General features: G+C 43.1%; 1 protein-coding gene across 1 annotated transcript in view; it reads right to left on the minus strand.

Moving 5' to 3' along the window:
* The window catches only part of HOMER2 (homer scaffold protein 2), a 50,001-nt gene that overhangs the window by 14,455 nt on the left and 23,293 nt on the right, over nt 1-12,253 (minus strand). Inside the window, exon 3 of the mRNA XM_031587677.2 lies at nt 1,175-1,306. Within this exon, the coding sequence (XP_031443537.2) occupies nt 1,175-1,306 (132 nt within the window). The remainder of the gene's footprint in view (nt 1-1,174; nt 1,307-12,253) is intronic.

Genomic DNA, 12,253 nt, shown 5'->3' on the forward strand with positions numbered 1-12,253 from the left:
GGTCAATTCCAGAGAATATGGTAAAATCTCTGATTAGGGACCTCCAAATGTACTGATTCTAAAGATGCCCAAATGTTGCATTATATCATGGTTTACCTGTTACTCAAAACAAATGATTCCCCTTGATTAATCCTCCTACTACTTATTTAGCTGCTATAAACACCTCTTTGAGGTGAAACAAGCACTCATCTACATCTAAACATCACAAAACCTCACTGTCACCAACATCACATTTTTAAAAAACAATTTTGCATGTGATTGATTGAGCAGCCTTAGCACTCCAGGACAGCATCCCATTATTGCCATGGCACCTTAACAGACATCCCAAATCCAAAAGTAATTTAATATGCAAGGTAAAAGATGTTTTGTATTTAAGAAACACTTGCAAAAAACCACACATCTGGAAACTGCAAAAACTCAGTTAAATAGTTTTCGAAAACTAAAACCTGGTAAAAATTCAAGTGATTCAAATGTCTCCCTCCAATTGCAATGACTTGCCTTAGCTATTTTAGACACTACAGGAAACTTCAGTTCTCAGGACTGCATTCAAATAAAGCATGTAAGAGGACAGCAGCTTGAGAGGCTGTGCACCATGTCCTAGGACACAGTGTTTAGTTAACTGCTAAGCTTGATGCCAAGTAGCCATGCTTCAAGAGGCAACTATGTGCTAGATAAATAATGCTTTTCTGTTGCAGGAACAAACACCTCAGCCTTTTGATGAGCACTTGGCAAGACCACTGATCTAACGATAGGGAATTTATTTTACACTGCTTGTTACTCATTAGCAGAGGCAGTCATGTGCTGCTGCAGCCAGCCCCTACCCAGGGCTGTGCTGATACCAGGGTCAGGGCAGCTCTAGGAGGTGCAACCTTGGTCCCATTTGGTTTCACAGCTCTGTAAGCATCCGGAGTTGCAAATGTTTTTAACCACCCTGGGCAAAACATCAAAATCCCCACACTAGAATCATCATCAGCGATCCAATTTAGTTTATAGTTTAGACCAGAGAGTTTGCAATGCAGCCTGCTTATGTATACAGAGATACTAGCAAGTTACAGGAATTGATCAATGCATGTGGATGAAAAGGATTTGCAGAATCACGCAGACTGGAAGAGGCTGGATGGGTACATGCAATTCTTCACTCTCAGCAAACAGGACTGCTGGGGAGCCCCGTTACCTTGGACAGCTGCTGCTCAGAGGGAAAGCCCAACCCAAACACAGTGTTGGCTCTGCTGTCCGCCCACTGGCCGAATTTCTGCGAGGTTTTGGTGAAGGTCATGTTGGGGGTGATTGTGCTGTTTATGATCACCTGTTTAGGAACAGATCAAAAAAGAATTATAAGAAACCACGTCAGAAATTCATATCCTAGCAACCATATAAATCAAAGCAATTAGCAGTTTGAACAGAGAAGCTGCAGTACTCCCAATAATTTTTCCCAAAACATATATTGCCTTACTTGATGCAGGAATTATGATGTTTTGTCATCTTTTATTTCCAAAGTACCATCGTAGTCCTGCAGTTTAACACCACAGAACTCAAAGCAGGGATGGGGGGTATAAAATGACCCTGACAGAAATGTGGAGTTGATCTCACTTTTTCAGCATGGAAGCACACAAATTATAGTTTAACAGTGAGCTTAACCAAGGAGAGTGGTAAATGACATCACCAACAATGCACACGCAGCTTCAAACATAAGTGTCTTCAGGACAAATATTCCACCACTTTCACACTGACTGATATCTGATTCAGCAGCCTTGAAAGCAGCAGTGGTCCTTGTGATCAAAGAAATAGCCAACAAGAGGAAGGCTGCAGGGATGCAGTCTCTCAGGAACTTGGTAGGAAAAGCATAAAGTGTAATCATACCAAAAGGAATGAGATATACAGATATACATGCCAGTTCATTATCAAAAATCTCAACTTTATTTTCAAGATACATCATTATATGAACCTAGAGACTCCTTCCCTTGAAAATGAATTCATGAGCAACAGTCTTCCTGCTAGCAGAACAGGAGCTTTCTTTAGTAACGCGTACCATCATTTCCAATATGCAAATTATGCAGTAATTAAGCCAAATCCGTGGGACAGCTTAATTAACATGATCAGGAAGTATCCTGGCAACATCATTTGCTAGGTATTCCAAGCAGATTTTTCCTAAGCTATCATTTACATTTAGCAAAAAGCGTGAATTAAATTCACCAGAGAAAGAACATTCCTTGCCTCCATCCCCTCCCTACTTCTACCCTCTGTGTGGATGCTTCTATTTCCTTCTTAGAAACTGCACATCTTTGGTGGCTCCCCACACTGTGCCATCACTTCCCAACAGGTGCACAATTCCCTGCTGTGTGCACAGGACCAACTTCAGCACACAATGAGTCGATCCAGACCAAGCTCAAAAGCAGTATGAAATCATTGCTGCTGGAAGCTTCTCACCAAAAGGATGAGAGCTGGGCAGGGCCAGGTGGCTGGTGCTAGTAAATTCTACTTTACTTTTTTAATAGGAAGAATCAGGATGAGAAGGGGGAAGAGGTGATTCTTCTTCAGCCAGCATTGGCTGATATATGCTGTGTAGAAATGAACTTTTGAAGATGAGACATGGTTTTGTATGGCTGTCTCATAGAGGCATAAGGAAAGCTGCCCAGATGTGCTGTGCTCCAGCTGAGTCATGCAGCAGAAAGGCGGCCAATATAAAAACCTGAGTTCAATTCCAGTGAATTAAATTAAAAGAAAACCAAAGACTTGAAAGATTTTATGCATGGTTTTGACAATTCAAAGGGAGGGTGACAATAGGAGGACTGGATGATACAATGAGTCACAAGAAAGGGGGTGAAATCCACGGCCAAATGAGAAATCAGGATGTTTTCCATAAGCATTAAAGAAAGTGCTGAACGTATATCCTACGTCAGACAGCTGAACTACTTAAACATATTCGTCTTACTGAGTTATTTTAGAAGCTCTGAAACAACCATGAATTTCAAGGGATAAAAAGTATTATTTCAACCCTACTGTGCCTATCAAATCAGACATCTTTGGGTGAAAATCTAATAAAATGACCCCTCTCATTGAAAGGCGAGAACCTCCATCACAGGAAGCTGACAATGAGAGTAATAAAAACTCCTAAAATAAACATTTATAAAATACAAGCATAGAAAACACACTGAAGAGAACTTTTAGACAACAGTCCAACATCAAAGCAGCGATAAGAGGAATAATGAAGACTGCAAACTAGAACACAAAGCAACTTATTGAGCAATGAGATGAAGTACATTAGCTTAGCACCTTAGAGATTAATTTTTTCTACAGCCCGTGCAGAATCCAAGGGAAGGCTGTGGTGATCACACACCTTCAAGAAACTGTCAGTTCATCTGCTAAATTTATAAAAAGCTGCAATTAGTGAAACTGCTTGCAAGCCAGTTCTAGCTTTTTTTTTTTTTTTTAAAGCCCTCCTCTGTCAGTCAGATGCCCCAGACACCACAGACAAGTGAAAAATGAGAAAAAGCTGAGAGAGCAACGCAAAGCTGCATGGAAACAGTCAGGAGAAGGGGAACACAACACAGCGCCGTGAGGTACCTGTGATCAACACTGATTTCATGAAGAATCCAAAACACAGCACCATACAGGCCTCTACAAAGAAAATCAATTCTATCCCAGCCAAACCCACAGCACTGTGGGAAGGCTTCCCATAGGACCGCAGTCCTAGAAGAAGAGTCCCCTCATCATTCAAACAGACTCTTATGAAGCAGCTTTGCATTGGCCATCATTCCTATAACATGTATGATGGAATTCTGACCGCATCAAAACCCCAGATAAATGCAGGGATTGTCATCCAGGCTAATGGCTTCATAGATAAACATCAGTCCCTGAAGCGGTTAATGGGCTCTCCCCGCAGACAAAGGCAAAGAGGAGCATAATGTAATAAGCACCTTACAGAATAATAAACTCATTCATCACACTGGCGGAATTGTCTACGTGTGGTTAAAAAAATCTGCCTTTGCTCTCATCTAGATGCCAGCACATCAGATGGCAAACATTCCTGCTACGTCCTCACAAGCCAAACAAAATCTCAGGCTAAGAGATTTACTTCCTTTGGGAGAAAAACAATCCTGACAGATCTAAATTTTTATTTAAAGATGACACTGAATAATTTTTACAGTACAAGGTAGCACTCCGTCAACCAGAAATGATTCGAGACGTTTAGGAACACACACTGGGCACATTCATCAGATAAAAGCAAGCAAATAAGCTTGTGCAGGGCAGAGCCCTCACAGGCTGAAACACACCCACCCCACCACCTTCCCACAGAGAGAAGTTGCCAAATAAAACAAGCAGAGAGGTCACAAAATAACCTGGATAGAAAAAAAACTGCATTGGCAGCTCAAATTGCTCATGATATGTGTGTGGTGTATGTACACATTGCCACCTTTTATCAGGGGAGATGCTCAGTGCATTTAAAGGGTCCTTCCCAAACTCCCCATTATCACCAAGTCACACTGATGTGCTTTCTGAAAGGCATTTTCTCAAGTCAAAGTGAGGCAAACACGTGCACAGGAGCCTGTGGAGAGCAGTGCTGGAGCAGCCAGGGGCTACCAGTGGCTTGGGACATCTTTGGCATCATGCTACGTTTCCAGAAGCAGCAGCATAGATGGGAGCAGGCTCAGCCCCAGGAGGAGAGAGCCAATGGCTGTGAGCATCTGGCACAGCCACCAACATGCTGCCCTGAGCAGCACCAGGACATTTCCTCGGCTGGGACACCCACCAAAGGGATGTCAACCCACAGAGCCAGCTCTGGCAAACACCTCTCTGCCTGGGAACAGACCAAAGTAAGAGCTGTGGGATTGCTAGATTAGCCAATTTTAAGTTCTAGAACTGCATTAAATCAAATCAGAAATGGGACAGAAATAATCTCATTCTTTATTCTGGGACCAAAGTCCCGGTTCACCAGATTGGGAAATTCCAGAATCATTCCTCTTTAAATTCACATCACCTGCTGTTCTGAAGCAACTTCACCTCCAGAAAAGCCCTAAGACTCAAGGGCATAGTATCTTCTCATTAAGAAGTCACTACATTAAAACCTCCCCATTTCATTTTCACACCTCTCAATATGTGCTTTCCAGTTTGCAGCCCTTGTGAAATTTAATTTCCTCAACCCACCAGGCTGCTAATCTTCAGTAAAGATGTATCTCAGTCTAAAAACAGAATTGATGAGGGCAGGGAGCTGCCAGTCCTCAGGCTGCAGCTATCACAGGCTCAGCGGGTTCTTCCAGCTCATCAAGCCAACGTGAATCAGGAGCACTCATGAACCCGGATGTGAAGACAAGGGAGAGGGATGGGTTTGCAGAGAAATTCTCCCTCTATCTCACATGTTCAGCAACTCCCTCGTGGAATTTATCCACCTACATTGCCATGATTTGTACTTATCTTCACTAGCTACCATCCTTCACTGATGGCTAGACTGAAATGTCTTTTCACCAATAAATCACTGGTCTAAGAAAGCAGAAACTGTGTATTACGTGAGTGAAAAGACATCATGAGGAAGGTGCTAACCTCAGTGTGGGGCATAGAGCTCTTCACCTCCTTCTAAAGAAAACAAAAAAGCTACTGTAACCTGGAGCCTAAACCACGTTCACACTGAACTGCAGAAACGAACCACTCACCTGTGACCCCACAACATCAGATCATCTCTGCTCCAGCCTACAAAGACAGCTCACACCACGCCATTAGCCACGACAGGGCTAGCAAAAGGGAGTCCCCTCCTGAGCCCACCTTCCAAATGGGATCAACACACACTCACAACAAGAAACTGGGATGAAGAAAAGAACAGCCCTTGATCAAAACAGTGAACTTGTAATGTACGAGAATTAATTACAGCTGTCTAACAGATCAGGGCCAGTAGAAATCTCTCTCCTCACCCTTTCTACTAAGACTTTGTAGAAGGGTCTTTCAGAAAGAAAGAAAAAAAAAAAAAGGAACACTATAAGCAGCATCTACACATGTTCAAACTTTGCCTTATCTGCTGTATCTCCCGCACAGAGACATGTGGGACACACACCTGGGACTCCACCTGAGCATACTGGGAGCACCAGAAACATGCCAAAAAGAACACTGAATGTCTCCGTTCTGCCTTTCTTCCTGCTCTGCTCCATCACTTGTGTGCAACAGGGTGGAGTGCAGCAATGGACAGGGGACAGCTGCCAGGTCAGCCAGGCAACCAGGACTGTGGCTGTGCCACCCAGACATAGATGTCAGAAACATCCATAACACACAGTGCTAAGAAAGCAAGCACGGAAGGGGACTCACAGTGAGCACAACCCTCACACGCTGCCACTGCTGGCTCTGTGGGAATAAGGGCCATTTCTGCAGTTGCACTTATCTCTCTTTTCCCTACAGATCCACTCTGCAACCCCAGGGCTGTGTGTTTGTAACCCCATAATGCAGCAAATCCAAAGCCATGCATGACATATAGGTAGAAGTAGCTCTTGGCCTCCTGTATGAGAAAATATGTAAAAAATTCCCTCCCCCCTAATAAAAAGACTAATAACTGTTTTTCCTCTACTAAACTATTTCTGTTGTAAAGTCCTCATTGTGAACCTGTCTAAATGCAACGAAAGTGGGTTCACAGTGATGTGAATTCTATTAAGTAAACCTCCTGCTACACCTACTCCATTGTGCTCTTTTTCTTCCTGAAGTAATTAACATCTCTGCAGAGCTGGTTTCCCACCTCCTCCACCCAGTCTAAATCTCTAAAGTCTCCTATTTTTGCTTTGACATCTGACGAGAATTTCTTTTCCTTTTCAGCACAGCACACACATCCACCCACCTCCCCGCTCAGCACCAGCAGCTGCTTCTTGAAGCAAAGCTCAGCACTGCTTCCCAGCCCCTCTGCTCTGGAACAAATTGTCACCCAGGAATTTCATGTAACATTTCATAAAATATACAACCTGATAAGCCTGTGTGTTATTTCCAGGTAACATTTCTCACTTTCCAGAGATGATGAAGAAGAATTCAGCAAAGACATTATTTCTTCCTGGTGACTACAAACTGGGTGAGGGAGAAGGCTGCATTACTTACAAGTAGGTACAGCAAAAAATACATAGTTGTCTCACATCTGTGCTTTGGGGGATTTCATATAAGCGTAATTGAATCCCTACATGAAGCATTTAAGCACACCTCTGTCTGCACCCTTGAAGCTGCACCATAGCCTCATTCCCTCTCTTCAGCCTGAAGGCCCTGTGCAGAGCTCAGACAGGACTTTTCCCAGGTCCCCAAGTTGTTCCACCACGTACACATCACAAAAACACCAGCAGAAGGTAGTTATAGTTAAAGATGCAGAAACTGAATGAGCTAAACAAAAAAAAAAGATGACCAACACTGCTTTTAAAGACAAGATTGAGATGATGTCTGAGAGGCAGAAGCCAGCAGCCTGGAGCAGGGCTGCAGGACGTGAGCAATATGACATGGGCAGGATACAAGACTATGGCCATCCTTAAAGACTCCTCTGTTCTGAATGGCAACCTACACACCCCTGTGAGCAGCTCTCGGTAAGACAGCTTACCACTGCCCCTCTGAAATCTGGAAAAAATGCCTTTTGGAACGAGGAACAACCAAGAAGGACAAGCATGTTACTCTTGGCAGATGGCAGAACCTGCTTGGCATCTTCTGAAGCACCCGGACGAGGTCACTGTTAGAAGACAGCACAACAGGTGCAATCAGGTCCTGCAACACTCAGTAGCAATATTCTAACCTAACTGAAGATATGAAGTAGCCGTGGGATAACATAAAACAACAACCCTCCTGCATCCTCAGAGATGCCTGATGGCTTATTTTGCTGTTAGAAAATGAAGGTAGGTGGAAGTTAGAGAATCCAAAGAGAATCAGCTTTGTAAATTATCTATTTAGTCTTTCATACTACTCCTGGTAGTACCAGTGAACGCAACTCCGCAATGCAGAATCAAGGAAGAAGAAATGTGTTGGGTTTTGTCTGTTTGCAATAAAACAAGGAAAATATTGCACTGACTTATGCTCCATGTTTGAATTTTAAGAGCACACAGCGCAGCATAGTTTATTTATAAATTCCATCTGGCATTACTTGATTAGAACGTTTGATACATTAACTCTAATCGGGATTTTCAGGTATTAGATACCTCTGGCACTACAGCAAGAAGAAGGGAACAAATAATGGATGCAGCTGTTTCATGGGAAAAGCATTCCTTAGAGCTCCATAAAGCACAACTTATAGAAATGATTCGTTACTTTTGGTAGCTGAACTTAAAAACAACAACAACAACAAGAGGGACTAAAAATTCCGAATCTGTCAACCAACTGGTAAGCAGAGCTGTGTTTTCATTGTGATTCCTGATAGATGTGCAGCACTTCTGCAACAAATCAAGCAAAGTCCTTCTGGGATGAAGCTGGGGAAAACTTGAGCAGATAAAACAGGTGTTCAGCTTATCCCTGGGCACTATGTTCCTCAACCCCCTTTGCAAATTTCTTGGAAGAAAAAGCACATTGCAAGCCTGTACCCAAGCTGAGCAACACCATGCCCCCTGAGAGCTTTGGTGAGCAAGTGTGAAAGCTTTTGGAATGTGAAAATATGCCTACTTCAAGAGTTTTGCTTTGCTTAACTAATGAAACCAAAAAGATGAGGGAAAGCATCTGCAAAACCTTCCATGTTGTGCCTGATACTAAAAACCTTGATTTTACCTTATCACCTAATTACAATTATGGATCATTTCCCTCTCAGATTTTTTAAAGATTCTCCAAAAACTCTGTTAAGATCAAAGACCATGACCTGAAACAGAGCTTTATCAAGAAACTTTATGTAGAAACTATAAAAAAGGAAAACCTATCCAAGAAAGAAGATTCCATATTTGCCGGTGCAACCAGAAATCCTCTAGCAAGTTTTTTTTTTTTTTTTCCCCCATAAATTGCATTTATGAATAGGTTTCTGCAGCACTGATTCAGCTGTGTGGTCTCTCCACGGAGCTGGCAGCTCCATGCACTCTACCTGCCAGGCAGGATCAAACAGCAGCAGGTGTGTTTCCCATTCTTTGGTCAAAGATTCAGTTGTTGGCACTCTGTTTTCTGCTCTCCTGTGCTCACTAACTGGCTTATAGAAGACTTCCTTCCAGAAACAATCCAGAGCTAAGGATTTTTCACATTTCAAGTGTAATAACTTGGAAAGAGATTAATATAGAAACACTTCAGTGATGCGAGCTGTACAGCTTTACCCAAATCCCATCCTCCGCAGATGCTCAGGACTTCTGGCTGGTTCAGTCTCAGGGGACCCACCACATTTCCCACCACATCCATAGTATTTACTCTGCTCCATTTCCCAGCATTTGATGAGCTCTCTTTCACTTGCAGCCCTGGGTCTTGCTTGCACAAACATTTTTAATGTTTCCCTCCATCCCCAGCTTATCTCCACTGCTATCAGCAATTCAGAAATAACTGCTGCAGTTACTCAGTATTTCCCTCTGAACATTCACAGCCTCACTTGCACAAGTGCACCCCAGGTTACCTGCTCTACCACCTCAACCAGCATCAGCGACGGCTGGAAACTTCTGCAGACACAACACCAGGCTACATATCATCTTCCCAATTATGAGATCCTGCACCCCCCTTCCGCCTGAATTTCTGAATATATGGTATCACCTTGAGCAAATAAAGCATGATGCATGCGGGCAGTCCCACGCTTGGCTGGCAGTTCTGCATTTCCTTTGTGCTGCTCTTACTCACCACCAAACTTCAAAGAAAATATTCAAGTTATTTTAATGTCTAGAGAGAAACAAAACCGCAAGTACACCACAAACGCAGATAACATGAATATTTAAAGATCATTGGGGACTGCCATTTTCCCTTAATTTCATTCACTGTTATTTCAAAATTTCTTTGAGAAGAATATGAAGCCTTGGATTCTGCAGCAGAAGGATCCATTGCACACCTCAGTGCATTGGCTACATGCAACTATTTATCTTTAAAACGTGTATTTTATTTTCTATTTGAACCTGTCCAGCTTTAGCTGCCAGCTTACAACCTGACAGCTTATCAGAGGCATTTTCCTGGTGTCACCCCAAAAGTCACACTTCCCTGTGCTACCCCAGAGGCTGAATGATTGCACCTCCTGTACAGTGGAAAGATTCTCTTAAATTGAGAGTCCCCCCTTGAGCCCTTCAAAGTCAAACCACAAATCTAGAAGCCCTGCTCACCACAGCTCAGCTACATTCTTAACTGGAATTGGGAAACAGAAGTTAAAACCAGCACGGAAAAAGTATTAATTAGTTTCACTGAATGAGAAGCCACAGCTTGGGTGAGCCTAGTGAGTTATGACCCAGGGCAGGACAGATGTTCCCCTGCTCCTAATATGCTCTTCACACATAACCAAGGAGCGCATCACCACAAACAGAGCAGCTGCCTCTCAAAGAGCAGCTCCATCCAGTCTCATTACTTACAGCAACAAGCCCAAAAGGGGCAGCAAGAAGCAGTCAGAGACTCTTCTAGTATCGATTCCAAAGCACTTTGTGCAGCACTGTTGGTGCTAGAACCTGCCTGGAAGATGAGCACCCACCTCCAACTTCTACTCAGAAGTCTGAAGTGGGAGAAGCCCCTCTGCAGCTGCCTTACCAAGCAGTAGATAAAATGGCATCAGATCATTCTACAGGTTCTAATATGGATTTGCAGAAGTTTAACATATACACACAGGTTGGTAGTTGGTCTGTCTCAGTGGCAAAGTACTTGTCTACATTACATTTTCCATATTTAAAGATTATAAAGCCACAACTAATGTTTTTACTTACTAGTCATCACGCTAGCATAAAAACAGTGAGATGTTTGTTATACATATAAACAAAATATGCACACTGAAAAACAGGATTGTGCATTAAAATTATATTTTACGCTGTGTTTTCATATTTCAAAAGATGCTCTTTTGATGTGGGGGGTTAATTAGTTCCATTTGTTGGAATTACTCTGTATAAGCTCCAGTGCTAATAATCATGTTGAAGGTTCCAATAGTTCATGAAATATTTAACATATCATGATAGGGGTAAAGAGAAGATGAAAGCCATCCCATAGGCTCATTTCTCTGTATTATAGCAGAAAACTAGTTCAGTAGTGGAGATCTATTGGCATAGGAAGGTTTCTGGATCAAAAACATAGCCTCACTCAGCCTCCGAGAGCTCAAGGCCTGTCCATCTCCCTACTGCCTTTCCTGTGGAGCTGGGACACTTTTGGGGCTTGTTAAACAGCCGTGTCACACGCTGCCTTTTTGTTGAAAGGGCCTTTTCTCATTGGTTTTCAGTATCAGAAGCATAAGTAATACTGAGCTCATGCCCCTCCATTTTCTGGTGGGCAGTCCTGGGACAACCAGAGAAGAACCCTGGAAGAAATGGGATGACGGGCATGAAGAACACAACAGGAATAGTCTTGGGGGGAGGAGGTGGGGGGAAGAAATCTCCATCTCAGTTACTTTGCGGTGAAAAAAGTCTTGTGAAGCTGGAGTAAGTATTTTCTGCTAAATTAACCAGATGTTACCAGCAGGGTCTCTCTGGGAACAGCAGTGCTGCTGCCAGCAGAGCGACACACAAGGCAAGGAGCATCAGGCACCGGGCAGCCCGCCCGGCCCCAGGCAGCACACAGCACAGCTCAAAGGCAGCCACAGCACTAAAACTAGGGCAGGCCAAACGGGAAATAAAGGAACCTCTGTCTCTTTGACAAAACACGTATTTGCTCACCCACACCTTTGAAAAATCACTGCACTTTATTAAGGATTTCTCTACACCCACCGAAAGGAAGAAAAGACAACACTTCACTTTCTAAGGTCACTTTCATTGTTCTTTTTTACTCCCATTATCTTTTCTACCCGAGGCAGTAAAACATCCTCCTATCATTTCACTGTGAAATTATGACAACCTTTATCTGTTTACAGTGCAGAAGTGCTGTGGGGCCACACTCGCCCTGCCATGGAGGAGCACATCTGCTCTGAATGTGACAAGAGGTGTGGTGGTTGTTCTGATCCCTCTCCATCACAAGTCACATCCATGAGGTCTTGGAGGCACAGTTAAAAGCTACCACAACAGTGCAGAGCTGTTGCAATGCACACATTGCTGGAAGCCTTTGTTCAATTCAGTTCCAAGTTTGTAATATTTAAATTACTTGGTAGGCTTTTCCTGAACAAGAGTTGATATTGGTTTAATGGCTGAAATTACGTCAGTGAAAGAAAAAACACACAAAGAAACTTGCCGGATGAAAGAATTTCATCCCT

The sequence above is a fragment of the Phasianus colchicus genome, chromosome 12 (assembly GCF_987193195.1).
Source record: "Phasianus colchicus chromosome 12, bPhaCol1.hap1.1, whole genome shotgun sequence".
Lineage (NCBI taxonomy): Eukaryota > Metazoa > Chordata > Aves > Galliformes > Phasianidae > Phasianus > Phasianus colchicus.